This window comes from Lemur catta, chromosome 14 (genome assembly GCF_020740605.2).
Source record: "Lemur catta isolate mLemCat1 chromosome 14, mLemCat1.pri, whole genome shotgun sequence".
NCBI lineage: Eukaryota > Metazoa > Chordata > Mammalia > Primates > Lemuridae > Lemur > Lemur catta.
Window position 1 is genome coordinate 7704053 of NC_059141.1, and position 26097 is coordinate 7730149.

The window sequence follows — 26097 nt, forward strand, 5'->3', positions numbered from 1 at the left end:
CCACGTGCCCTGCCCAGGTTGTTCTCACCTTGCAGCCTGCCAGGTAGAAGTTCTTGATGGTGGTTGGTGACAGCCCGTTCATCATCATGGCCACGCACCTGCAGAGAGAGAACTGCAGTTCCTGGAGCAGTCAGGGCTGTGCCCAGAGATGCGGGAAGCCCCAGAGGTTGTCCTTCAACTCCAGGATGGCAGCAGAGACCTCTCACGTGGAAGGGATCCCCGATTTAGGGATGTGGACATCTGTCCAAAGGACATGACCAACATGGCCTGTTACAAAGAGCTCTGGGCTGGGAGAGATGAACATTATGTCACTTGGGGTCATCCGATGAAGACACCTATGGCATTAACACCAATAGCAGCTGTGCTTCTCCCAAGTGATTTATTCTGTAAACTTTTATCTAATTCTTATTTTTATCTAATGTTACTAATCAAGTTTCCCCTTTCATCTCAGCTGCTAGGAGGTTCAGAGCTGAATGTGGCCCACCTCAGCAACAGTGTAGGCTGTTATGTGTACAATTTTAGCCTCTCCATCCTTGTTTTTATTTCTTCTTAATAAAAAAAACCAATTTGGTGTCCTATTGTTTTATTTTATGTATTTGCTTAAGCCACCTAAAACAAGGTAAGAAATAATAAATGAATAAATACTCTGGCCATGTCCAAGGCAGCTTTAGGTGTGTGTGGTTCAGACCTCAACAGTCATCTAGGCAATTCCCCACTGATTGGGAGCTCAGGTAAGATAAACTTTGGGGTCTCATCTAGGGCCTGGATGTTATGATGCTATCAGAGTGGCCCCGGGCATTTCTGTTCCACTCCACACACACACACACACACACACACACACACATACACACACGCTCATGCATGCACACACACACAGGCCTGCACGCACACATGCGCACACACTCCACACAGCCCTGCACGCATGCACAAACACACACACACACACACACACACACACACACTCTGAAGCTCGTGCTGCCATGCCCCTGCCAACTGCACCATCTCATAGGCAGGCCAGGCCCAGCCCAACTGGTGCAGCCCTCCCTGGCCTCTGCCCTGGATTCCCAGGCCCTCCACAATTATCTGTCGAATCTCAGGCAGGTCCCGTCAGACTCAGGCAGGTCTAAGTTTGCTCATCAGTGGAATGGTAGGTTTGGCTCATTATCTGCAAAGCCCTTCTGCGCTGGCGTTCAAAACAAGGTGGGGGGAGGAGAAAGGAAACCTGCCATGTTTCGTGCATCCCTAGAGAGCGAGGACAAGCATTTGGAAAGTAAGACAGGGATTCTAATCTGGGCCCGAGGTAGGGCAGCCGAGGCCCGGGAAAGAAGTGGCCGGAGGCCCTGCTTCCAGAGGAAATTGCCCTTCCGGCATACGGGCAAGGGCCAGGGATGTCTTCCTGGACAGCACCAGGAAATAGCTGCTCAGAAATGCTCTGAGTACGGAAGCTGTGGTTTAGCAGTTGTTACACATCACAAAGCTATGCTGGGCGGCAGACGGGAGATATATGCAATGGAAGGATGTGGGGAATCTCAGGAAAACCCAGACTTTCCACCCCATCATCTTCAGGGTCAAGGCCAGTTTCCTTAGATGGCTCCAAGACCCTATGCCAGCTGGCTCTGCCTATGACTGCTCATCTCCTGTCTGCCACGGCCACCCAGCCCCGCAGTTCCGCCCGTGCTGACGTGCTAAAGCGCCTTTTCAAGGCTCTGGTCCCCTCTTCAGTGTGTGTCCTCCGCAGACAGGCCCAGGCCTGGGCACTGGCATCCCCCAGCTCACGAGGCATCCATCTGCATCCTCAAAGAGGCTGCGAGATGGTCCAGGTCGAGGGCCGAGCAGGGGCAAGGAACCTGCTGCCTTAAGGCCACATGCGGCCTTCTAGGTCCTTAAGTGAGGCCTTTTGACTGAATCCAAATCATACAGAACAAATCCTTTTATTAAAAGGGGTGCAAGCAGAGAAAGATGAAGCTTTTCTTGCCTCCTCTGGAGCTTAAAAAAGAACAATCTTGAAATCAGAAGGCCACAGGTTCCCCACCCCTGCCAGGAATGAGGCTACAGCTCAAAAAATGTTTATGGGATTGAATCCGGATGTGTGGACCCTACACAAAGTGAGTTGAAACCTGTAAGGTCCCAGGAGAGGTCCTGTCTCTGCCTTCTATAGAGCAGCTAATGGCTCTCTTGGCTTGGATGGGATATTCGTTCAGTCACTCAGGTGAAGAAACTCAGGTAAGAGATAAAACAAGCCAGCCAGACAGTCAGCTCCTGCCCTAAGTCCCCTCTGCATATGGAATTACATCAGGAATTAGGAACTCTAAAGCCATGAAACGCAACCTCTGTCTTCAGGACATCAGTGCAGTAGGCTCACATTCCTGCAAAAGCCCAGGAGAAGGGAAAACAAATTCTAGAAAAATGAATCCCATTAATGATTTTCCACTTAGTTCACAAACCCTTGCACAGGCACTAATGGAATGGAGGAATATTATAGGATACACAAAAGGGGGGGAGGAGTTCCAAGAAATGTGCTTTCTTATCATAGGTGCTAGTTTTACTTGAAATCAATCACACACAGCACAACGCTGTCCATTCGGGAATCCCCACCCTTCACGCCAGCCACCTTTGCTCATTTCCGGTGTCTTGGAGACTGCTGGGCAGGAGGCCTCAGAGGGCAGGGACCCTGCCCACCTGGTCCCTCACTGTCTCCCTGACATCCTGGAGAAGTCCAAGAAATGGTCCTTGAAGGAGCAGACGAATGAATGAGAGTGTGATTGAATAAAGTGACAAGCAAGTGCCCACCTGACCAAATGCCATCAAAGGCAGGGTTAGGGCCACAAACGAGCAGGTGACAACGTTACTGCCTCATCTGAGCAAAGCAGAATAGTACAGTGTTGGGGTACAGGTTCTCGGGCCCCTTGACCTCCTTCAAGTCCTGGCTTCTCTGCTTGGAAGCTGTGTGGCCTTGGGAAAGTTTCTTACCTCTCATCTGTAAAATGAGCATAGTAACGGTACTACCTCCCAGGGCCGCAGGGAAGATGACGGGAGGTCATCCCTGCTGGGAGCAGAGAACAGTGTCTGACTGTGGCAGACTCTCCAGCCATGGAGCCCTTGTGCCAACACCCCCGAGCCCCAGCAAAGTTCTGGGAAGTAGACGGGACAGAATTATGAGCCACATTTTACCACGGAGACCGCTGAGGTACGTGGAGCCCAAGGGGCAGCTTACTGCAGGGCTGAGCACAGACCTTGCATCTCACGTGCAAGGTTGCTTTTGACTCTGCAGAAACATCCAAGCACACTGGGAGCTCTGGCCACCACCCTGCCGGGCTGCTTGGACACAGGCAGAAGCACTCAGATTCTCCCAGTCCTCACACTTTCGGCGTCCACGAGCTCGCTAGGTGCCTAGGAGCACAGGCAGCCCTTGTCAGGATGAGGACGCTTTCGCCCTGAATGCCTCCTGGTCCCTCCTGACGGGCAGCCCAGGGGAGAGGCTGTGTCCCCAAATGGGCAATGGGATTGACGGACAATTTTGATTTTGATCTTCTCGTTTTCCTCTCTTCCAAAAGATCTACAACGGCCGTGCATAACATTTGTAACAATAAAAATATTATTTATAAGAAAAAAGGCTTTATCTGAATGAGCAGGAAAAGTGAGGCCTGCCAGTGCTGGGAAAAGTCAGCGTGTCCTCCGGTGGCCAGTTTCTGTGGCTACAACTCAACGGAGACAGACTTTTCAGCCAACAGTGGAGAGAGGTGACGTTGACAGACAAGCCTGGTTGGAGGGCTACTGGGCAGTCACCCTGCGTACCCACAAAACCTCTCCCAGTGGCAGAAATCCCCCCGTTTGCAGTCCATTCCTGTGAGTGGAGAGAGGGCTCAGTTATGAGCCTGTAATGCGTTAGTGTGAATTAGCATCTCACTTCTTTTCCAGGTTTCAAAGCCATGCTTGACGCAAAGAAACCCAAGATGTATTAGCCCAGGGAAGAGGAATGTTCCATCGGATGGGCCGGGAAGCGCCCTTCTGACTTCGTCCAGGAATGGCCCCAGCCAGGCCTCACGCTGTCCCTTACCTTTGAGACAGGCTGCTGAACTGCAGGATGTGAGCGGACGCCAGAACCCCCAGCACGTCGTCCTCGTTCATCTCCACCTCGCTCAGGTAGAGGCTCTTCAGGGCCATGGAGAAGGCTGGGGAGGCAGCAGCCAGAGACCGTCAGCATAGGGCCCTGCATGCAGGACACCCCCCGGCCCTCACCCACACCTGCCGCTGGGTGGACAGAGATGCCCTTAGTTTAGGCACCGGCCCTAACCTGGGTGCAGACAGCACCCGAGACCCGACCTTCCCCAGGGAGCTGAGGACGAAGTTAAAGAGAGCAGAGCCCCTGCAGAAAGGGTCCTGCTTTAAGCCCATCCTCATCTGCGCCTTGTGGTCACCTCATGGATGACACCATCTGGGGCCCTCTCCTAACCTGGGGCCCGTGGCCTGTGCAGAAAGGTGACCGCCGCAGTACGTGCAGTGTTGTGTGCAGGTAGGTGCACTTTTGCCTCTGCAGATGACATAGAGTTTACAGCAGATTCTCCTTGGAGTTTGGGGGCTTCAAAAAAGGTTAAGGACTCTTGGAAAGAGCCAGAATAATTTGACAGTTCAGGAAGTGAACTGCCTTGGCTAGGGCCCAGAGGGACATGATCCCAGACAGTGCACTGTGACACCGCAGTGTGCTCTGAGAACAACAGCCAAACCAGCACTTAGGTGGATTATTTCCTGACCCAGCGATTCTTAAACCCATGTCGTCATGTGACATCATGCATGTTGCATACACAGAAGTCTGTTTCTGGGTGGCTGGGAAGACATGGGGGTCCCCTGGGGCGGCTTCTGCTGCTAGAAGCCAGCAGGGGTGGGCGTGGGGGTCCCTGGCAGGAAGGGGCAGTCAAGTGCTGTCTGGGAGCAAGGCTGGGCCTGGGGGCTGCCCGGGCGGGCGGTGTGAGCCCCGGGAGGGGAGTTGCTCTGTCGCTCCTCCATCTGAGAACCTGCTGTTCCCTCCCGTCTCTGCGGCCCTCACGCCCTTCCCAAGTACAAGCCCCTTCCTTAGTAGCTTCCATTTCTCCAAGTCTCCCTTGTTTTTTTACCCCATTCAGGCATTTTCGATACTAACAGGAAAGGACTGAATGAACTCTGTGTACTACGTGTTTGTTCTGTTTGCTTTTGAATCTGGGAGGACCATTTGCTCAAAGGCATTCTCAGAATTATGAAGACGGGTGCATACATTACCAGCTTTAGTGACCTGCGGGTCGTTGATCTTCAAGAAAATGATTATCTTTTTCACAGGGTCTCTTTCTTTGGTCTTCCCAGGCAACTGAGCTAGTAAAGGAAGTTGGATAAGGAGGTACGCACTTGGTAACCATCGTGACAAGACAGTGAGAAGCTCCCACTACTTTTCACATGACCTTGACCTTGGCATGCGTCACACTATATTCTGTTTGTTTAGTGGGTGCATTTTTAAAACAATTTATTTTTAAATAGCTTAAGACTCACAAGATGTTGCAAAAATAGTACGGAGTTTCCCATGTATCCCTCACCCAGCTTCCCCCAACGATCTGGCATAGCCATTGTGCACTGTCACAGCTGGGAAACTGGTGCTCACACTGCACCTCACACATTTACGACTAGCTCTCTCTGCCCTCCCCATGCCCTCGCCTTCCCCTCATTTGGCTGTGAGCGGTGTGAGGGCAGAGAGTGGGCTTCCGCCATTCCTGCACCTGGCAGGGCAGGCACGAGGTGGGAGCCCAGTGACCACCTGCTGAAGGTTGAACGTGGGACCGAGGCATCCACCCAGGGGCTCTTGGCACTCTGCCCCCCAGATCTCCAAGCTGGGGACCCCGGCACTGAGGACTTCCAGGAGGAAGGGAGGCAGCGCAATTCATGGCTCGCTAACCCCAACCCCTCAAAGCCATCTAGAACGAGAGTTGCAGCCCAGTGGAGCTCTCAGGCCCCCAGCAGCACCCCACGCCCTTGGCACATTAGCCAAGGCCCCGCCAGCAGCCCCAAGACCCACCTGCCCACCGCACTGTCCACCGTGCCCCAGCACCGCCTCCTCTCTGCTTGCTTCCCAGGACAGGGTGAGCTTCCACCCTCCCACCCTACCTCATCAGGGGCCTGCTCATGTGTCCCCACTCCAGGGGGCCTTCCCTGACCCCACAGGTAAGGTGGCACTGCCACCCCCACCTCCCGTGATAACTGGCTTTATTCGTCTTCATAGACTGACCTCACCAAGACCTGCTACCACACCGCGTCTCTGTGGGCTATTACCTACCGGGCAGCTCAGCAGAGAGGGTTTACCTGCCGCTGCACCTCCTGGCCCACCACAGCGCACACACTGGTGCTCAGTCAATACCAGCTGAACACTGGAGTGCACGGATTCCATCAACAGAGAGCCCAGGGCTCCAGGTAATGAAAGAAATGAAAGAGCCAAAACTCACCTCACTCTTTGCCACTACAAAGACTGCAGGAAAAAAGAGAACGAAGACCCTTTTCCCTCCCTCCCCGGCTATCCTCTACCCCTGGCTCGTTGGAGCCTCTCACTCGGCAAACACCCCCTGAGCACCTACTGAGCGCCAGGCTTGCTCCAGCTCCAGGTCACTGTCCCTCCTCTCTGGCATGACGGCGTGGCCTACCGTCTGCTTGGCCAGCCCCTCGTCCACCCCACTGCGGGGAGTAAATGGGAGAACGCACGCAAGTGCCCGGCACGTAGTAGGCACACAGGGGGTGGCAGTCAGTATTATCACGTGTCGTGCTGTTTATCGCGCTTTATCGGCATTTTGGCAAAGTTCCTAGCACAGAGCCTGCCATAAGCCAAGCACTCAGCGTCTGCTGGTGGAAGGAAGGAACAGCATCAGCCGGGCCAGGGTAAGTGGGAGACAGAAGCTCAACGCTGCCTCGGGTTAAGTACAGCCCCAGAATTGGATAGAAAAGCAATAATTTGATTTTACTCTCCTGAGGTTCTCCAAAGCCAAGGTGGGTAGTTTGTTTTCGGTAAGAGGGCTGTTTCCTTCTTGGATTCCTTCCTAGAGGATAAACATGTCCTGCCCAAGTACAGCTGCTCTTCGACTCTTGGCGGAGGAAACGAGGCGGCTGGGAGAGGCTGTGCCTCCGTGCAGAGCCCGGCACTCCAGGGCTTGCGCAGAAACATGGCGATGGCAGTGTTCGCAAGAACACGTGAGCAGTAACTGTGAGATACATTCTGCTTTTAAAGGCACACAAAGGACTGGGCCTGTTTGCACTGAAAGTCCCGGAGACAGAGTCCCGGGGCCTGAGCAGTCCGTGGTGCCTGCAGGGAGGCCCCGGAGAGTCGTGACCGTCGAGGGGCCTGGGGTTTCAGCTCTGCACTTTCCCCGACGTCGCCTGGCCAGGCCCAGCCTCCAGCAGGGGGCTGGCATCACAGTGGCTGTCATAGCAGGGCCAAATATTTTCCTTTAGGGAAACCATTCTAGACATGTTCAAGACCATAACATTCACAATGACTCCATTTCCCCTTCCAGTCTCTTGCTTTTCCATGAACTCACCGTCTGGTCACCACAGCCTTTCATCGATGGCCTGGTGACTGCTCTGACCTGGGCACAGGGGAGGTGCAAGAGCCCAGTCCCGCTGTCGAAAATGCCAGGACAAATGCTCAGGAAGAGCAAAGACAACCGTGAGCCAGTGCCAAGGTTGCTGTGGTCTGTGGCTGCCACGGCCCACGCAGCGCGGAGGGGCTGAGTCAGAGGCTTTGGGGCCAGCAAATCCTGCAGGTGGCGGGGTTCTCCCTCCAGCCCTGGCAAGGGCAGCGGCGGGGGCTCCGGCTTCCTGTCTGAGTCCAGAATAACAGGGCTTCGCTGCCGCATCCGGGCAGTGCGATCCCATCCTGACCGGCAGGCTAGCTGGCTGGGGGCCTTGAATTTTCCATGACACCTGCTCATGAGTCAGCCTGAGGCGATGCCAACCTGTTGCCCAAAGAAAAAGTGGGCAATATGGCCAGAGAAGACTTACAGAGCAGCCGGGGATGGTAAGGATTTAAACAGGAGACAAACAGAGAAATGACCTAAATTGATGTCGGAATGAGGTGAAGTTGGCAGGGCAGGACAATAAAATAGATGCGCACACGCAGACCTCTAACCAGCACGCTTCCGGCCAAAGAAGCCACAGATGTCAGAACTGCGCCTTCCTTCCAGAAAGCCCTTCAGAACACTCAACACAGGCCGTTTTCTCTTCTCAAAGAAGTAGGTAGAGCCCGTATGCCGCAGCTGGCCAGACGAGACCCCGTTATCATCAGTGACAACAACTGACACTGAGTGCCCGCCGTGCCAGGCGCTGTTCTAGAATGCCACGCTCTTACCTCCTCTCGTCTTCAAAGCCACATGAGAAGAACTACTACCCCCATTTCACAACTGAGGAAACTGAGGCTAGGTCATGTGATGAGGTCACACCAAGGAGCCTCGCTTGTAACTGGCAGAGGGACCGTGATCCCAGAACAGACAACCAAGGGCCAAGCTGGGGCCTCTCAAACTACAGGGCACCGGGGCCCGAGGTGCCAGCGGCAAAGTACCTCGCAGAAGCTTCTCCAGTTCCTTCAGGGGGTACGTGGCGCCCCGCACCAGGGCCGCCAGGTAAAGCTTGGTCAAGGTCTCGGACTGGAAAAGCTGGGGCTGGTGCAGTTCCCACTTGAAGCCCAGGCACTCGAGAATCACACCTGCGGAGAGAAGATGTGGAGCAGACTCTTCGGTAGCTTCCCCACCCAAAGATGCACCGGCGTCCTCTCCCCATACGCCTTTGCTCCATCGCGGTTACTAAGCAGACCGAGTGGGCAGCAGCTTCCCGGGCCTTTCCGAACACACAATGAAGCCTGGGCCTGAGGGGCTCACTGGCTTGGAGGGGGACACTGCAGCCAGTCTTACAAGGCCACACAGGAAGTGCCGAGCACCCACGCGAGCTGCCAACTAAGCTGTAGGACCTGCGAGGCTCACAGCCGCCCTCCAACAAGGGGAATTGGAAAAGGCTGGTGGGGCAGGGAGGCCGGCTGGGACCCTCTCGGGGGCCTCACCCTGCCTTCCCCTATTCCTGCGTGTCTCAGCCTCAGCATTATTGTGATTTGGGGCAGATAACCCTCTGTGGTGGGGGGCGTCCTGTGCACGGCGGAGACCCGGCCGCATCCCTGGCCTGTACCCGCTGGGTGCCAGCAGCACGCCCTCCCCAGCTGCGGCAACCAACAATGTCTCCAGACATTGCCACATGTCCCCTGTGGAGCAAAATCGCTCCCCATTGCCCTGTTGAGAACTACTGGGCTATCGGCACCTAAATATCACCCATCTGAAAGGCAACGGCAAAGTGCAACACAGGAATGCGCCCATCAGAGAGGGCAGGATTCCCGAAAGCCTCACCATCCTCAAGGGAATGGGGACCACTAGAAAGCACGTATTTCATCAGAAAGTCTGAAAGAAGATGACAGTCTGAAGAAGGCTTTTTGCAAACTATAGAAGACTTTATATGGGAGCGTCTAACCCGTGGGTGGCATAGGTGGGCAGATCCAAGGATGCCAGGGCAGGTGGGGAAAGAGGGCTCAGCACCTGTGACAGTGCAGACTGGAGGAGAGGGTGGTGCAGGGGGCGGTCTCCCCAAACCTAAATCTTGGGGCCAGACAGGACCTGGAGGACTACTGGCCCTACCTACTTATTTCTTGGCTTTACCATTAGTTTGACTGTGGGACCTTAGGTACCATTTCTTCTTCCCACTGATATTATTATTATTATTCACCAACTTTGCAGTATTGTTTGGTGCTGGGGTTCAGAACCTGGGTTCGCATCTCAAGTCTTGGATAGCCTCAGGTGTTCTGGTTATGCTGGGCCAGAAAAATCCTCACCCATTAGGATGATTATAGGCAGGAGCAGAATTGTGGATAAAGCACGGACGTCCATGTCCACTTTCAGGACGGCCAGCGCATGGCAGACACCACTAATCAATCCCAGGGCTCTTTCTCCTGCACCAGGAGATGGCTCAGGTCACCTCTCCTGTTCAATCTGAATTCAATCTACTAGCCTCTCCTTGGAAAGGAGGCTGGCTCTGATCCAGCCACACCATGGGGTGGGGTTTATCCAAAAAAAAAAAAAAGCAGCTTTAAGGAGCTGACCTGTCCAGCCTCTTCATGAGGCTCAATGAACCTTTTTCTAGCTGGAAGGACCAATTCTGATTCTTGACCCTACCTCAGAAAAGTCCTCTTGGACGAGTGAAGATGTGGACTCCAAGTCCTGACTTGTTAGAGCCCAGGGGGACAAAGAATAGCCACCCTGTGCTGGGTGGTGCCTGGTTAGCTTTCCGACCCAAAGGCTGTTCATTGACATCAACACATTTGTCTTTATTGTGGCCATTAACATATGAAAATCTGTTTGCCAAGCTTGGTTTCATTCATTGCACATTTGACAAATAGTTACAGGGCACCTGTTATATGTTAGACGCTGTGCAGTGGATAAGATTTGCAACTATAGACTAGTGTCCTGGCCTATGAGCTGGTTTCTTTCCATAAGGGTCACAAGACACCCCTGAGGTTGGCAACATTCTGACTTAATCATTGGGTGCCAAACACTCACCTGCCTCCCCAGTTGGGATGTCGTTGTGCTTGAATTTCTCACAGAAAAGTTGCTGAATTTGTGAAATGCATAACCTCAAAAATAAAAAATACAAACAAAAAATTCAGGAATGAACACTGACATTTTTCTCCAACTGCAACACACATTATTCTAGTGCAAGCCACCCCATGGCCTCCACTGATCAATCTAATCAGGTCTTGCTTCTGGAAGGGTTTCCTTGGGTCACCATTTGTCTGCTGATCTGAAAAACTGTAGGCTGTCTGCTGGCTGGCTCAGAATGTCGATTCCTGTTTTGGTTTGTGGGTAGGCCTCACAGAGGAGGTATTTGAGGCCGCACCTGGGACATCGCCTTTGGTGAGTGTCTAAAACAATATCTGGCATACAGTAGGTGCTCAATAAATATCTGCTGGAGAAAAGACTAGAGGGTTCTGCTCATTTCTGGGACATTAACTCACCAAACAATTTTATTCAGAGGTCATATGGGCCCTGGTCCCAGCATGTCCAAGAGCTAAACTCAGAATCTGCCCAAATCCCATCCTGCTCCTTACCCAGGGTCCTATTTCCAGAAAAGGCACCACCAGCCTGCAGTTGCCCAAGCCAGCATGCTGAGTGTCGGCACATCTCATCACTTGCCCAGATCCAAGGAAATGTCTTTTGAATTCATCCGTCTCTCTTTGCCCTTATTGCTACACCCTTCATCCAAGCCACCATCATCTGCCCCCAGTTGCTGCCAACACCTCCCTGCCTCCAGCCCTGGATGCACACCCTGCAAATCTGGTCTTGCCTTTCTCCTGCTGAGAATCCCCTAGTGTGCTTCTGGGGGGCAGCCCAAACTCCTCAGCACGGCCAACCAGCTCCTGCTTCTCTCTGCGGCCTTGTCCCTCAACGCTCCTGCTCCAGCCCTTTCCAACAGCCTGGAGCCCAGTTCCCACTTCCTTCTCTTGTGCGCACTGTTCCCTCTCCCAGACGCTCTCCTGCCTTCTCCCTTGCTGAGCTCCTGCTTGTGCTTCAGAATAAGCTTAGCTGTTGCTGGGGGAGGGGGTTGCTGGGGGAGGACTAGGCCAGCACCCTCCCCCCACCCAGCCTGCCATTGCCCCATTAACACTCCCGTGCAGTGCCCTGTGGCTGCCTGCTGACTCGCACGGCCTCTGTGGGACACAGGAGGTGTGTTCACTGCTGTGACCTCACAGACGCCATCACGCACATGCTCAGTAAATACTAGTTGAATGAACGAGTAACAACAGAGATAAGAGGTTTTCCCATAAACACGATGCCCTCATCATGCCGAGTAAGGAAATGAAACAAAACTTGAGTCACATATTCCCAGCTTGAAGACGGTCATCCCAAGAAAGCCAAGTGAACCAGCCAAGAGACACTCAACAACCACAGCTGGTCTGTGTCATGTGGTGTTACCTTTGCCAGGCTGTTTTCCAACGATCCCGGGAGGCCTTACCAGCCAGGGCACACGGAGGAAGCATCGCGTGGGAGCCTGTGCCCAGAATTGATATTGATGACGTGCTGCCCTTTCCAAGGGGAGGGGGTGGCCAGTGACTCAGCCAGGAAGGCCATGTGAGCGTGACTGTTTATGCAGCAGGAGGGGTGGACCTGACCCAAGTCACCCTCGCTCCCTCCCTCAATCCCCCTCGTGGCTTCGGTGACACGTCTGGGAAGAGCTGGCCAGGGTCAAGAGTTCAGAAGGTGACCTCAAAATGCAGCAGCAGACTTTGGAAAATATGGTGCAAGGCCCACGAGCCCCACCACTCTCACAAACACCACTGTCATCGCTGAGCCAGGAGGTGCCAGACAACAGAACCAGCCACACTGCCTGCCCCGGGGAGTGACGGCTGTGTGTCAAGGTTGTGGCTTATCACTCAGGCTCTGCGGGCCCCAAGGGCTGGGGGTCATTTGAGGACCACTGGAAGACCACTGGAAAAGCAACCCGAATAAGTGGCACCCACGAGCCGTCCTCTTCACCCTTTGGGACTTAATGGCCCGAGAGGAAGAGGCAGGTGAGGGGGCTGGGACTGTGCTGCAGGGCTGGAGCCCCCAGGTCATGAGCTGTGACAGAGAAAGGGACAGGAAAATTCCATAAGTTTCTCATGGGTGTGAGGACTTCCCGCAGCAAACCCCCCAAGGGCTTTGGGGTTGACACTTGGAACGCGCAAAATTCCAATTTGATTAACTGGGAAGACCCCCACGGACCCCAGTCCTGCCATTTCCTGCCATGGACCTTGGGCAGCCTGTTGGTCTCCGTGCTCGGTAAAATGGAGATGAGGGTGCCCATGCGGCAGCTGCTGGGGGGAGTGAAAGGGTGAATGTCGGGAAGGCCCGGCACGGCTCACGTGCGGTCGGCACTTGCTCTTCTGTTGCCTCTGTGAAAGTTGCCAGAATCAAACTGCAGTTATGATTATTAAAATGTATTAAACCCCTGAAAAATAGAGCCAGAAAAGGCCATAAACGGAAGGTTCTCATGCTCGAATGCCTGATAGCAAGAACTGTCACAAAAGACTCTGCAAAAGCCACAACCTTGCACCAAGGCCATGGCAACCTGACACAAAATGAGTACTTCTGGGAGGACATCTGCCCAGCAACCGCCCGTCCAGCCTCAGCTGGTGCCACCCTTGTTACCGATGCTGGCAGCCAAAGGTGATTATCTCAAAACAACCATGTAATCCTCTTCACTTTTCCTTTAAAAGCCTTCATCTTCCTCTACCTCCCTGAACACACACGTAGGTTGCGATGGCACAGGTATCCGCCTTGCAGTGCCTGCTCCCGAATAAACACCGTTTTCTTTTAGAGAGTCTCCCTGTTTGTTATTCTCTAGTTCTGTTCCCAGAACTGCTCTCTGGTGGAAGATCTCGGGCTCCGTTCTGCACATCCCCACCTGTCAGTGTGGCCTCCTCCCTCCCTCGGATGGACTTGGCATTGCCGGCATCGTGGGAGAAAAACACCAGGCGGGGGGACACCAGCTGAGGACAGGGAGGGCTCTGGACCCCTTTTCCTGGTGCCACAGCGCCCTAAGCCTTGGTGGGAGTGACTCCCACCCCTGTGCTGGATCTCTGGGTGTAGATTACCGCATGCGGCCAAACATGCTGGAGAACCCCAGGGACGGTGCTCCACCACGTTTACTGCGTATTTCTATGTGCCAGACACTGTTCTAAATCTCTACATGAATTATGTCCTGTAATTCTCATGGCACTGCTGTAGGACAGGGTTTGCAGACAAAGAAACTAACGCACCAACAGATGAGGCTGTTTGGAAGGAAGTCAGCATTGCCCATCTCCCACCCCCCCCCGACCCCCACCCCAGTCCCTGGGAAGGAAAGTAAGACAGAGACAGCCAGCAGCCCGACGATCCCCAGGCGGCATCTCTGAGTGACTGACCGGGAGTTCACTGTGTCGTGGAAACCCACAGTCAAAGTCATAGTCACAGTCACAGCTGCCGCCTGCTGGGCACCCCCAGGGCACCGGCCTCTCAGAGGCACAGTGACATATCTGAAATACAGGGGGGGCTGGAGCGAGTTGCCTCTGCTGTCCATTGTGAGTGGCCCTTTAGATAACTAGGAAAATACCGGCTGGTCCAGCTCCCGCAAAGGTAGACAGCGTCTCTCCCCACCCCTTGGGAGAAGCTGCAGTAGCGGCACTGATGGCAGGAACGCGGCCTGCCCGCTGGGTGGGCACAGCGGCCGTGGAGCACTATGGGGATGAACCTACGCTGCACGGCACAGTTCCAGAACCCCACCTGCCTTGGGAGCTGCCATCTGACAGTCGCCTGATGTCTGAAGGTATAAGAGTTACCAGATTGGGCTTCTCGCTCAGCAAACCCTGGGCAAGCAGCTGCTCCGTGCTAGAGGCTGCCCCCGGGGCACAGCCCCGTGCTAAAGTAGATTCCACTACGAGCTCACAAGGCACAGGCTGCCAGCCCGGGGAGGGTGGTAACATCAGGCCAGGCCCAAAGCACCAGGGCAAGGAAATGGTCCTTCTGCAGTAGGGTCCAGCTCTGTGTCCCCAGGAGAGGCAAGAGAGAACTCAGAATACGGGGAAGTGATGGTCTGGCCTACTGCTCAGAGTACCATGAGATCGAGGGAAATCTCAATCAGTGATTGGGTGGAACGGACATCGGTGAGGTGTCCAGACACTGAGCTGGGACTATGCTTTGTTTGTCAAAGAGGTCAGTGATCCCTGGAAGATAAACTTAGAATCCTTTTAGCATCCAAAGTTCCCAATGTGAGGGAAAATCTAGAAAAAAAATTGTCAGTCTCTCTCTCCCTGTACTTTTGTCACCACCCACAGACATTCTCAGAGGAAGTGGATACTTTGTCCCTGTCTGTGCCTGAGAGATGGTCCCAGAGGGAGTCTTGTTGGCAGCTGTGTCTGTGACAGCCCCTCTAGCCAATCACAAGGGCCCAGTGTCAGGGACCTTCCCTCCCAGGAATGAATTTTGCCCATGGGCCATTCCCAACCACAGCTTTTGGTTCTACTACCTTTCTGGGTTCTTCAGAACTTCATCGAAGTCTACGCTCAAAGCCTTGCACTTCTGGGAAAGTGCCAGCAGGTCCCCGGAGAAAGGCATTTTGGAGAAACGCCACCGGTTGGTTGAGCCAACCATCCGGCGCTCCAGCCGAGCTTTGTGCTGCTTGGGAATCAAAGAAAAAGAAAAAAAATCTTTTTTTAACCTCACATAAATGTCAGATTTTCCAAATCATACAGCAGGAAGGAAATCAAGATAAACTTTTAAATGCTCGTTAATTTTCAAACGTGGCCAACATTTCTCATGGGACACCTGAAGGCAAAGATGCTATGTTCATAGACCAAGGATCTCGAGCTACAAAGTAATTTGGAATTTAGAATCTGGGACAAGCAGTGCCAAAGCCAAAAGTTCAGGGAGAAAGATTGTTTCTTTGCAGGCAGCGCTGAAGAATCCATGAAGAGCGGTAGTATTAATATTGTGTTTCAAGTACTGTGCTTTAAGTACAGACCCTAACTTTGCATTCAGAGAGAGATTAAACTGTGGCAATCTTGGGCAGGGACTTTTTTTTTAATTGTGGTAAAATATACAAAACAAAATTGTATCCATTTTATAGCACACAATTTAGTGGCATTTAGTACATTTACAATGTTATGCAACCATCACCATTATCTGGTTCCAGAACATTTTTATTGCCCCCCAAAGAAATCTTGTACCCATTAAGTTGTTGCTCCCTGTTCCCTTCTCCTCCCCAGCGCCTGGCAACCACCAATCTGCTTTCTGACTCTATGTTTTTGCCTATTCTTGATATTATATATACGTGGAATTGCATGATATGCGGACTTTTGTGCATGGCTTCTTTCACTTAGCATAGTGTTTGTGAGGTTCATCCAAATATCAGTACTTCTTTCCTTTTTAAGGCTGAATAATATTCCACTGTGTGAATATAACACGTTTTCTTTACCCATTCCTCAGTCATTGGACCTGGGGTTGTTTCTACCTTTTCATCATTGTGAGGGGATGCTATGAATATTTGTATGTGAGTTTTTGTTTGAGTATCTGTCTTGCAGTTCTCTTGGTTATAAACCCAGGAGTGGAACTGCTGGGTCATTGGGCAGGGACTTTTACTTAGAAATTTTCTTGAAGCCCCAGGACAATTTTAGCAATTTCCTTAAGGCAGGAGGACAATACCCAATAGGAATGTAAACCTTAGACTTAGGGTTCAAAGAAACCTGGCAAGGAAAAAGGCGCCATGAGGGAACCACAGGAATGGGTGTCATTGATCCTAAGCCACCTCCTACCCACAGAGCGGCAGAGAGACCACAGAGTGGAGGATCTGAGTTCAAATCTTGTTACTGCCACTTATTACTTGTATGAGCTTGGGCAAGTCGTTTAACCTGTTGAGGCTTTCAGTCCTCGCATGTAAAATGGGAATGATGACAATGATGATGGCGATGATGATGATGATGGTGGTGATGATAATGATATCATCCTGCTTCTAAAGTTGCTAAAAGTGTAAAATAAAATAAAGTTTGGGGAACATGCCTTAGTACGGTGCTAGAATGTGGTGGGGGTGGAAAACTGCGGAATCTGGGTGCAGCTGTCGTCCTGCTGTGTGAGCGGGGTGGGCAGCGGCCGGCGCACCCAGGGGCTGCCCTCTGCTTTCTGGACAGTGCTGCCTGGACGTGCTCGTTCCGGCAGGGTGAGCCAGACACACTGGGGTCCTCAGTGCTGCAGGCCCAGCCCCTTGGGGAAACTCCGCAAAATGACCCCAACCAAGCGCTTCTCCCCTCCGTTACCCGCCCTCCCGTGACGCTGATCTACTTACCGGATTCAACATTTTCATGAATGATAGTGGAGATTATACAGGAAAAAGATAAGCACTGGAAGACAAAAGAGGTAAAGTTGAAATTTTTAATAAATTTCCAAAGGGTCTCTTCAGGGTGTTACAAAGGGCACTGGCTGAAAGGATCTATGAGTAAGCCTTGAATATGGGTTATTTATCAAATCAAGAGAATATTTAGTTTTTAAAAAATACATTAGGAGACAGACAATTCTCTGCTGTTGTTCTGGAAAAGTGGCTCAGAAAAAGCAAAACAGGAGATAACTCACGATGCTTCACCCTTTGCCAAGGTGATAAAGACCAAAAGATGGCCACAAGTAGGTTGATCGCACAATTGATCATCCAGACCAGGAGACTAAAGGGGTGGTATTAATAATTAGGCCTGCACCACGGTTATAGACGGGGGCCATCCTGGAGCTTGGTGGACTGATGGTCACCTGGCTCAGCAGGCCTCGAGAGAGGATGAGTGGAAGGATGTTCAGCTGTCTCTGAACGTTATCGGGACAGTTTGGTTGCAAGCAACAGAAGCGCATTTGATTAACAGTGTGCCAAAGACATTATGGAGTCGGGGGAAGTTGGGACTGATGGGAAGGATGGTGATGGGAGGAAGGTGCTCACAGAATCGAAGGGAAAACTAAAGATCTATCTTTGGAGGAAGACAGGAAGCATCTGTGGGGACCTGGGCGGCAGACACCAGCAGTCAACAGTTATCAATGCTGCCCCTAGGATGAACTGGCTCCCCCACAGTCAGGCTATGTGAGGTTCTGTTCAATGCAGATTGTCAGCAAAAGGGCTCAACTGGCCTGGCTTAGCTCAGGGGTCCACCCTTGGGAACTGGATGGTTCCCCAGAGCAACACCAGAAAGGGCAAGCGGAAGCAGGTGTGCAGGTCAAATCAGCAGAAGTCAAGGCACCTGTGTGACCAGAAACCTCAGCTAACTCTGCGCTTTGCTACCCAAATAGCGTCTCACCTGCATTGTAGCCATGGCAGTGGGAAGTGGCTGGCTCATTCACCGACAAGCATTTACTGTGCAGCTGCCGTAAGCAAAGAAGCGCTAGTTGTTTCTGAGAGACAGCAGTGAGCAAAATGGACACGACCCCTGCCTCGTGGAATTTCCATTCCGCCTGGGCAGACAAGCTTTCTTTTCCTTTTAATTGCCTTAATTGGATTTTTTAAATTGCAAAAGTAATATATGCTCATTATAGCAAGTGAGCCAATGCAAAGACAGGTAAAGAAAAATGTTAGCAGTAGCTACATAGTATTTCCTACTATGGATACATTATTAGTCATTAGAATATTCCACTGTTGAAAAGTCATTCAGGTTGTTTCCTATGTTTTATCTCCATAAACAAAGAGAACAATAAACATGTACTCACCACATGAGGACAGTTTGTATACACATGTGCTACATATATCTATGTATGTTACTTATATCTAAAATGTATACATATACACACATACATATACACACATATATCTATGTGTGTTACTGCTTTAGATTTTTCAAGGTGGGATTGTTATGTCAGAGATTTGTATTTTTTAATTGAAATAGATAATGGCAACTCTCCCAAAGGTTGCAGCAATTCAAATTCCCATCACCAACTTATAAGTGGTTTTTTTCCTACATCATCTCCAGTACTAGGTATTATCATTATATTTATTTTTGCCAGTTTGGTGACAGATGGTTTCAGATTGTTATTTTAATTTGAACTTCCCAGGCTACCAGTAAGGTTGAATATTCTTTTACATACTATTGGTCTTTTAATTTTCCTTTTTCGCAAATTGCTTAATCGTAGGCTTTTCCCATCTTTCCAGTGGGTTGCTGCAGTTTCCTTAGCATTTTTCGGAGCGTTCAATATAATAGGGACACCAACCTTTGTCTGCCACACGTGTTGCAGGAGTTTTCCCCAGTGTATCGTCTGTCTTTTAACTTTGTTTTTATTAAACAAGTTGTTTGATTAGGTATGAAAAACGTCAAATATATATGTATGTATGTGTGTATATGTATGTATTTCCTTTGATCATTTCTAATCTAAAAACTTTGATATAGAATCAGTCTATTCGCCTTTATGGCTGAGTTTCCACCTGGCATAAGGAGGTTCCTCCCACTCCCAGGTGCCACGCATATGCTTCTCTGATCCCTTTCCACATGGGAGTCAGAATGACCAGCTCCTCAGCTTACAGCCCTTCACGGGCTTCCCTCTGCCCTTGATATAAACCACTGAAACCTCAGCGTGGCCCAAGGGAATCTGAGAAGAGAGCAGAGGGGACATTCTGAAGCAGACCTGGTCAGCACAGCACGACCACACGCAGACAGGGCTCTCTCCACACCTGAAGGACATCTCTTCATTTAGAGAGAGGGAGGCTGGGGGTTGCACTGAGCTACCCAAACTCCCATCTCTTTGACTCAATTATCCAGGAGGGTTTTTTTTAGATGATCTTGAAATCTGGGGATATCTGAATGGCCTGGAAATGTATTTGTTCTTTTTTCTTCCCACCAGGAAATCTGCCCCTTGGTTGGTTTTGAGAGTCAGTTCCCAAGTCCCTCCGAGTGGGCAGGACCTACTTGTGATGGTCTCTTGGCTCCGAGATTCCTCCTGCGTCCTCGCCTGGACTCCCCCCAGCCCCTCCCTGCCAAGTAGACCAGACGGAGCCAAGTCCAGGCAGCACCTGTCACTAGCATGCCCTTCTTGGCCTCTGAAGTGGATGAAAGGCACCAGTCGTACTTACAGTTCTGAAGCCCTTTCGTCCACCGCAGGTGTGTTTACAGGGGAAGCTGGCCGAGTGGAGGAGCTCTCATTGCACTGGTCTCTGAATTACCGGGGAGCTGGGGGCTGGTCACCTTCTCAGCCTGAAGCCTGGGAGCTCTCATGACATCTGGGGCTCACCCTTTTCTTCTAACAGGCCAAGGTGCTTTGGCAGGGGAGCTTGCCTTTGGTTTCCACGACGGCGTTGTGGGCGCCATGGCAGCAGCAGGGAAGGTTCCGAGCACTTCCTGCGCCAGGGCCTGGCTTCAGCGCAGGCCGGGGGCTGTGTCCCAGGCTCTGGCCAGGCACCTCCCTTCCCGCCTCCCTCCCCAGGGCAGCGGGGCGGGTCCTGCTGCTCACAGCAGCTGGGGCAACCTAGAAGCATCTCCAAAGGGCCCTGGTGAGAATCAACCCCCAAATCCTCAGGCTCATCTGTAAAATGAGAAGATTAGACTAGAAGGTTCTCAGATCCCTTTGACCTCTCGCATTCTAAAGTGCTCTATTTCTGACCTTTTCTATTCAGAAATGTTTTGATAAAAATATTTCAATAAAAATCGAGTGTTTTACATTATTAAAAGCTATGCCTAATGAGTCACTCTGTTGATGATGATTTTTAATCTGCTCTCTCCGGGAGCTAAGAACTGCTTGAAAGTCAAGGACAAGACCAAGAGCTTTCATGCCGGGGGGCAGAGTGGAGCCTTGCAGTGTCCAGCAACGTGGTCTGCAAAGCCCAGGCTCTGAACTGGGGCTGAGGAGGTGGAGGCATGGGAACCCTGGCCCATCAGAGGCCTGGACCCGTCCCCCAGGGCTCACAGAAAGCCCTGGTTACAGTAATAGGACCTTGGAGTCAGCCCAGCTTCTAAGACCTGAGACCAGGCTCCCTTCGGGATCTTCATTTGCAGCCTCTCCGGAGTCAGAGATTGTGAAGTAAAACAGGAGAGTAGCTGCTCTGCCTACCTGCAGCTGTGTTCTAGAAACCACAAAACACCGTAAATGGGAGGCACTTCTGAATATACCTACTCTTCAGCCCTCAAGTCCTGTGATTCTCCTCCTCCTGGCACCCCTGTTCTGCTTTGCGGAGCAGTGGGTTACCGTGGGGTGTTCTATGAGTGGCTCACCCATCTCCGCCTCTCCAGAGCCCAGCAACCAAACGTGGCCCTTAGAAAGTGCTCAACAAACATCTCTAGAATTGGGTAGTTGGATGTGCCGGTCCATAACGACAGCTCTGCCTGTGCACGTGGATGAGCACTTCATGTGTGTGTGCACGTGAGTTTATGCATGTATGCTATACGTGTGTGTATGTCTGCTTCTGTGTGGTCGCCGTCCTGGTGTTTGTACCCAACTACCAGCATCCTTGTTTGAAATTCCATCCATACATGTGGGTTAAGAGCATCTTTGGCTGTTCAAGTAACTTCCAGAGGTGCACTTCGGTTCAGAACAATGTCTCTGGGGTGTACATTGGATTTGGGGTTTGGAAATGAAATGAGAGGGGTTTCACGGTAGCTCACAAATGACCCTAGCAGCTACATCATGGGCCAACCCGGGACGCCCTGCAGGTACCACCCCTGGGGCACAGCTGAGGCCCTTGGGCTCCCTCTAGTGGCCACTCTAGGGAAGCGTCCAGGGTTCCACACTCCCTGCTGCCTCTAAGCAGAACCCGGGCCTGATGCACACTTTCTGCAGGTCTAGCTCAAGGATCCAGGGCATTCAGCTTACCCCTAGAACCCTTAGCACGTACATCCCCCATGGAGCTCTTGGCAGCTGAGCTATTAGCCAAAGTCAAAGACAGCAAATACAAATAAATGGAAATAGCCCCCAGCATCTTCCCCTGCTTCCCCAGAGGGGGAGCGGCTGACTGTATTAGCATAGCTTTTTATTCTGGTGCTTTTCGAGATCCTGTTATTGACGTTCCAGCCCAAAGAGCTCAGAACCCTTGCCCAATTGGGCACTGTCAGCCTGGGGAGGCAGCACTGGTCCAGTGACTGCCCAAGGGAAACATGTGCTAATGAGAAAAGTGGAGCATGCATCCAAGATTCCAGCTTTCTGGGAAGCTGCTCAAGGGACCAGTTTCTGTCTCACCTGACTTGGAGCACTGATGAAGAACTGGCATATTTTGGATGGCTGGGAGTGGCTGAGAACAAAGGAGAGCTCAGTGTCATGCTGCAATGCCTGTACTACAGAGAGTAGTATGGAGAGACATCAGAGAGAACAAGAGATTACAGGCTCCTGAAAAGAAACTGGAGAACCTTTCTGATTGGGAAATTATATGTACAAGCTCAGAGAAGACACATCCCCAGAAAAGGTGTGTGAGGCCCCTAGAATCACTGGTCAGGCTGATTGGTGAAGGTTTTTCCCTGTAGGAAGCCAGTCTGTAAAGACTGGGAGAGGTGACTGTTTTTTTCAAATGAACAAATCACAGCAAAATAATAACAACGATAACAAAGCACATTGAGAAACGGGAACATACCCCAATTAAAGGGATAAAATATATCTCTAAAAACTGACCCTAAAAAATGAGGATCTATGAGTTACCTGATGAGGAATTAAAAATAATCATCTTAAAGAAGCTCAATGTGCTATAAGAGAGCACAGATAGACATCTAAACAAAATCAGGAAAACAATGCATGAACAAAATGAAAATATCAACAAAGAGACAGAAACTATAAAAAAGAACTAAAAAGAAAATTCTGGAACTGAAGAATACAATAACTGAATTGAAAAATTCACTAGATGGGTTCAACAGCATACTTGATCAAGCAAAAGAAAGAACCAGCAAACCTGAAGACAGGTCGTTCAACATTATCAAGTCAGAAGAACAAAAAGGAAAAAAAGCATGAGGAAAAGCAAAGAAACCCTAAGACACTATGTACCCCATAAGCAGAACAATACACATATTATGTGAGTTGCAGAAGGAGAAGAGAGAGAAAAAGGCACAGAGGGCTCTTTGAAAAAATAATGGCTGAAAACTTCCCAAATCTGAGGAAGGAAATAGACAATCACATTCAGGAAGCTCACTGGATTGCAACTAGGATGAAGTCAAACAGCCTCATAGCAAAGAGACATTGGAATTAAACTGTCAAAGGACAAAGAGAGAATCTTGAAAGCAGCAAGAGAAAACTCAATTAAAATCCATCACGTACAAGGGAGCTCCCATAAGATTATCAATGGATTTCTCAGCAGGAACATTACAGGCCAGAAGGGAGTGGCATAATATATTCAAAGCACTGAAAGAAAAAAAAAATAAAACCTGCTAGCCAAGAATACTATATCTGGAAAAGCTGGCTGTCAAAAATGAAGGAGAAATAAAGACCTTCTCAGATAAACAAAAGCTGAAGAAGTTCATCACTACCAGACCTGCCTTACAGGAATTGCTAAAGGGAGTCCTTCAAGTTGAAGTGAAAGGACAACAGACAGCAACGTGAAAGTGTAGGAAACAATGAAGTTCTCTGGTAAAGGTGAATGTACAATTCTGTAATACTGTAACATTGTTGCATAAATTACTTACAATTCTAGTATAGAATTTAAAAGACAAAAGCACACAAATGACAATAAAACTATAAAACTAGCTATAAAACTATACAACTAACTGTTAATGGATATAAAATATAAAAAGATGTAATTTGTGATATTGTGATATTGATAACATAAGGTGGGGGGCATCTATATTTTTAAAAAGTAAAATTTTCTGTTTACAGGTGATATGATCTTATATTTTGAAAACTCTAAAGATTCCACACAAAAATGGCAATAGAACTAATAAATGAATTCAGCTAAATTACAGGATACAAAATCAACACACAAAAATCAGTTGCATTTTCATACAATAACAATGAACAACCTAAAAAGGAAATTAAGAAAATTCCCTTTACAATAGCATCAAAAGTAATATGTGTAGGAATGAACTTGAGAAAGACATGTACACTGAAAACTACAAAACATTGTTAAAAGAATTTAAAGAAAAGACAAATAAATGAAAGATATCCCATTTCGTGGATTGGAAAACTTAATACTGCTAAAAGCAACCTATAGATTTAATGCAATCCCTATCAAAATCCCAATGGCATATTTGGCAGAAATAGGAAAAAAACTTAAAATTTGTATGATACCTCAAAGGACCCCTAGTAGCCAAAACAGTCCTCAGAAAGAATAACAAAGCTGAAGGCCTCTCATTTCCTGATTTCAAAACATATTACAAAGTTACAGAATTCAAAACAGTATGGCACTATCATAAAGACAGACCATATAGGCCAATGGAACTGAGAACCCAGAAATAAATTTACATGTATGTGGGCAAATGATCTTTAACAAGGGTCCCAAGTCTACACAACGGGGAAACAAATGGTGTTGGGAAAACTGGATATCTACATGCAAGGGAATGAAGTTGGACCTTATTTTATACTAGACACAAAAATTAATTCAGAATGGATTAAAGAACTAATGTGAGACCTGAAAGTATAAAACTAGAAGAAAACATAGGAGGAAAGCCTTCATCACATTGGAATGACAATGATTTTTTAGATATGACACCAAGAACACAGGCAACAAAATCAAGAATAGACAGACAGGACTACCCCAGACTTTAATACTCTGCAGAGCAAAGGAAACAATCAACAGAGCAAAAACATGTGGAATGCCAGAAAATATTTGCAAATCATATATCTGATAAGGAGTTAATTCCAGAATATATAAAAAAAATTGCTATAACTCAACAACAAAACCTAAATAACCTGATTTAAAAAATGGGCAAGGGACTTGAACAGACATTTCTCCAAAGATATACAAATGGCCAACAAGCATGTTAAAAAATGCTCAAGATCACTAATCATCAGAAAAATGAAAATCAAAACCACAATCAGATATCACCACATACCCATTAGGATAGCCACTAAAAAAAAAAACAGAAAAATAAGTGTTGGTGAGTATGTTGAAAAATTGGAACCCTTGTGCACTATTGGTAGGAAAACAAATTAGTGCATTTGCTATGGAAAACAGTATGGCGCTTCCTCAAAATGTTAAAAATAGAACTATTAAAAAATTTAAAATAGATCAAGTAATCCCATTTTGAGTATATATCCAAAAGAATTGAAAACAGGATCTTGAAGAGATATTTCTACTCCCATGGTCATTGTAGCATTATTTATAATAGCAATAAGTGGAAGCAACCCAAACACTCACTGACAGATGAACACATAAAGAAAATATGAGGCCAGGCGTGGTGGCTTATGTCTGTAGTCCCAGTGTTCAAGACCAGCCTGGACAACCAGATGGGCAAGATCCTGTCTTTACCCACCTTCCCCAAAATTTAAAAGAATAAAAAATTTAAAAAAGAAAGAAAATACATATTATTCAGCCTTAATTTTTAAAAAAGGAAATTTTGTCATATGCTACAACATGGCTGAACCTTGGGGACATCATGTAAGTGAAACTAAGCCAGCCTCAAAGAGACAATTACTGCTTGATTCCATGCATATAAAGCATCGGAAGTAGTGAAACTCAGACGCAGGGAATGGAAAGGCGGCTGCCAGGGAGGTGGGGGAGGTGGAAGGGGGCGCTGTTGTTCGCTGGGTGTGGAATTACAGTTTTGCAGTATGAAAACGTTCTAGAGATCGGTTGTGCAATAATGTACAGATAGTTAATACTGTATTGTACATTTAAAAATGGTTAAAATGGTAAATATTCTTACATTTAAGCCATAATAATAAAAAAGTATGACAATATTGGAAGAAACAGAAGTTGTTAAGTAAATGTTGTTCACATTTCAAAAAAGAAACTTCAGCATCTCACCAGGGCCAAAGATTAAGTTGCCAGCGAGCTGGGCAGCTCTTACTGTCCCTGGCACTTCCTTCACCTGTTCCCTGCAGAGCCCTGGTGGCTTCTTTCTTCAGGACTCCCAGCCTGGGGTGGGAGGAGTCTGGCGGGGACACTGCCTGGCATGGCCTCGGGGCCCCTCAGATCTCACGGCCAAGGGACTGAGCCCCTGGAACAGAAATCCCCAGGGGGCTCTGACGGTCGTCTGTGGCCACCTCTCTCCCATCTCCCTCCCCGTGGCATCCACTCTGTCCTCACAAGACCTTAGCATCTCAGCGACAGCACCCAGGAAATGCTGAGCCAGGAGGAAAATGTTAGAAGCTCAAGATTTCAGCTGACTTGGCAAACAAGCTCCTAAGAATGCTGAGAATCCCAAAGCTGCTGGGGGAGGAGGAGCCTCAGATGGAGGTCAGGTGTCTGCTTCTCACCCAGCAAAGCAAAATAATGTCCTCAGCAGCATCCCAAGGATGAACACATGCAGGCACGAGTGCTCGGCACAAGACAAAGTAAGTGTGGGAGGACAAGAAGCATGTCTCAACCCACATGGATCCCTGAGGCCCTGTGAGTACAGAGGGATGCTCAGCCTTGGGCCCTATGGGTACGGAGGGATGCTCAGCCTTGGGCCCAGAGAGG

General features: G+C 49.6%; 1 protein-coding gene across 1 annotated transcript in view; it reads right to left on the bottom strand.

Annotated features, from left to right (window-relative positions):
- The window catches only part of BTBD16 (BTB domain containing 16), a 41511-nt gene extending 24606 nt beyond the window's left edge, over positions 1–16905 (bottom strand). The window contains exons 1-7 of the mRNA XM_045568331.1: positions 16894–16905; positions 15082–15233; positions 10599–10672; positions 8564–8707; positions 5254–5343; positions 4058–4172; positions 29–98 (exon numbers count right to left, since the gene is read on the bottom strand). Of these exons, the coding sequence (XP_045424287.1) occupies positions 29–98; positions 4058–4172; positions 5254–5343; positions 8564–8707; positions 10599–10672; positions 15082–15233; positions 16894–16905 (657 nt within the window). The remainder of the gene's footprint in view (positions 1–28; positions 99–4057; positions 4173–5253; positions 5344–8563; positions 8708–10598; positions 10673–15081; positions 15234–16893) is intronic.
- Positions 16906–26097: the final 9192 nt, after the last annotated feature.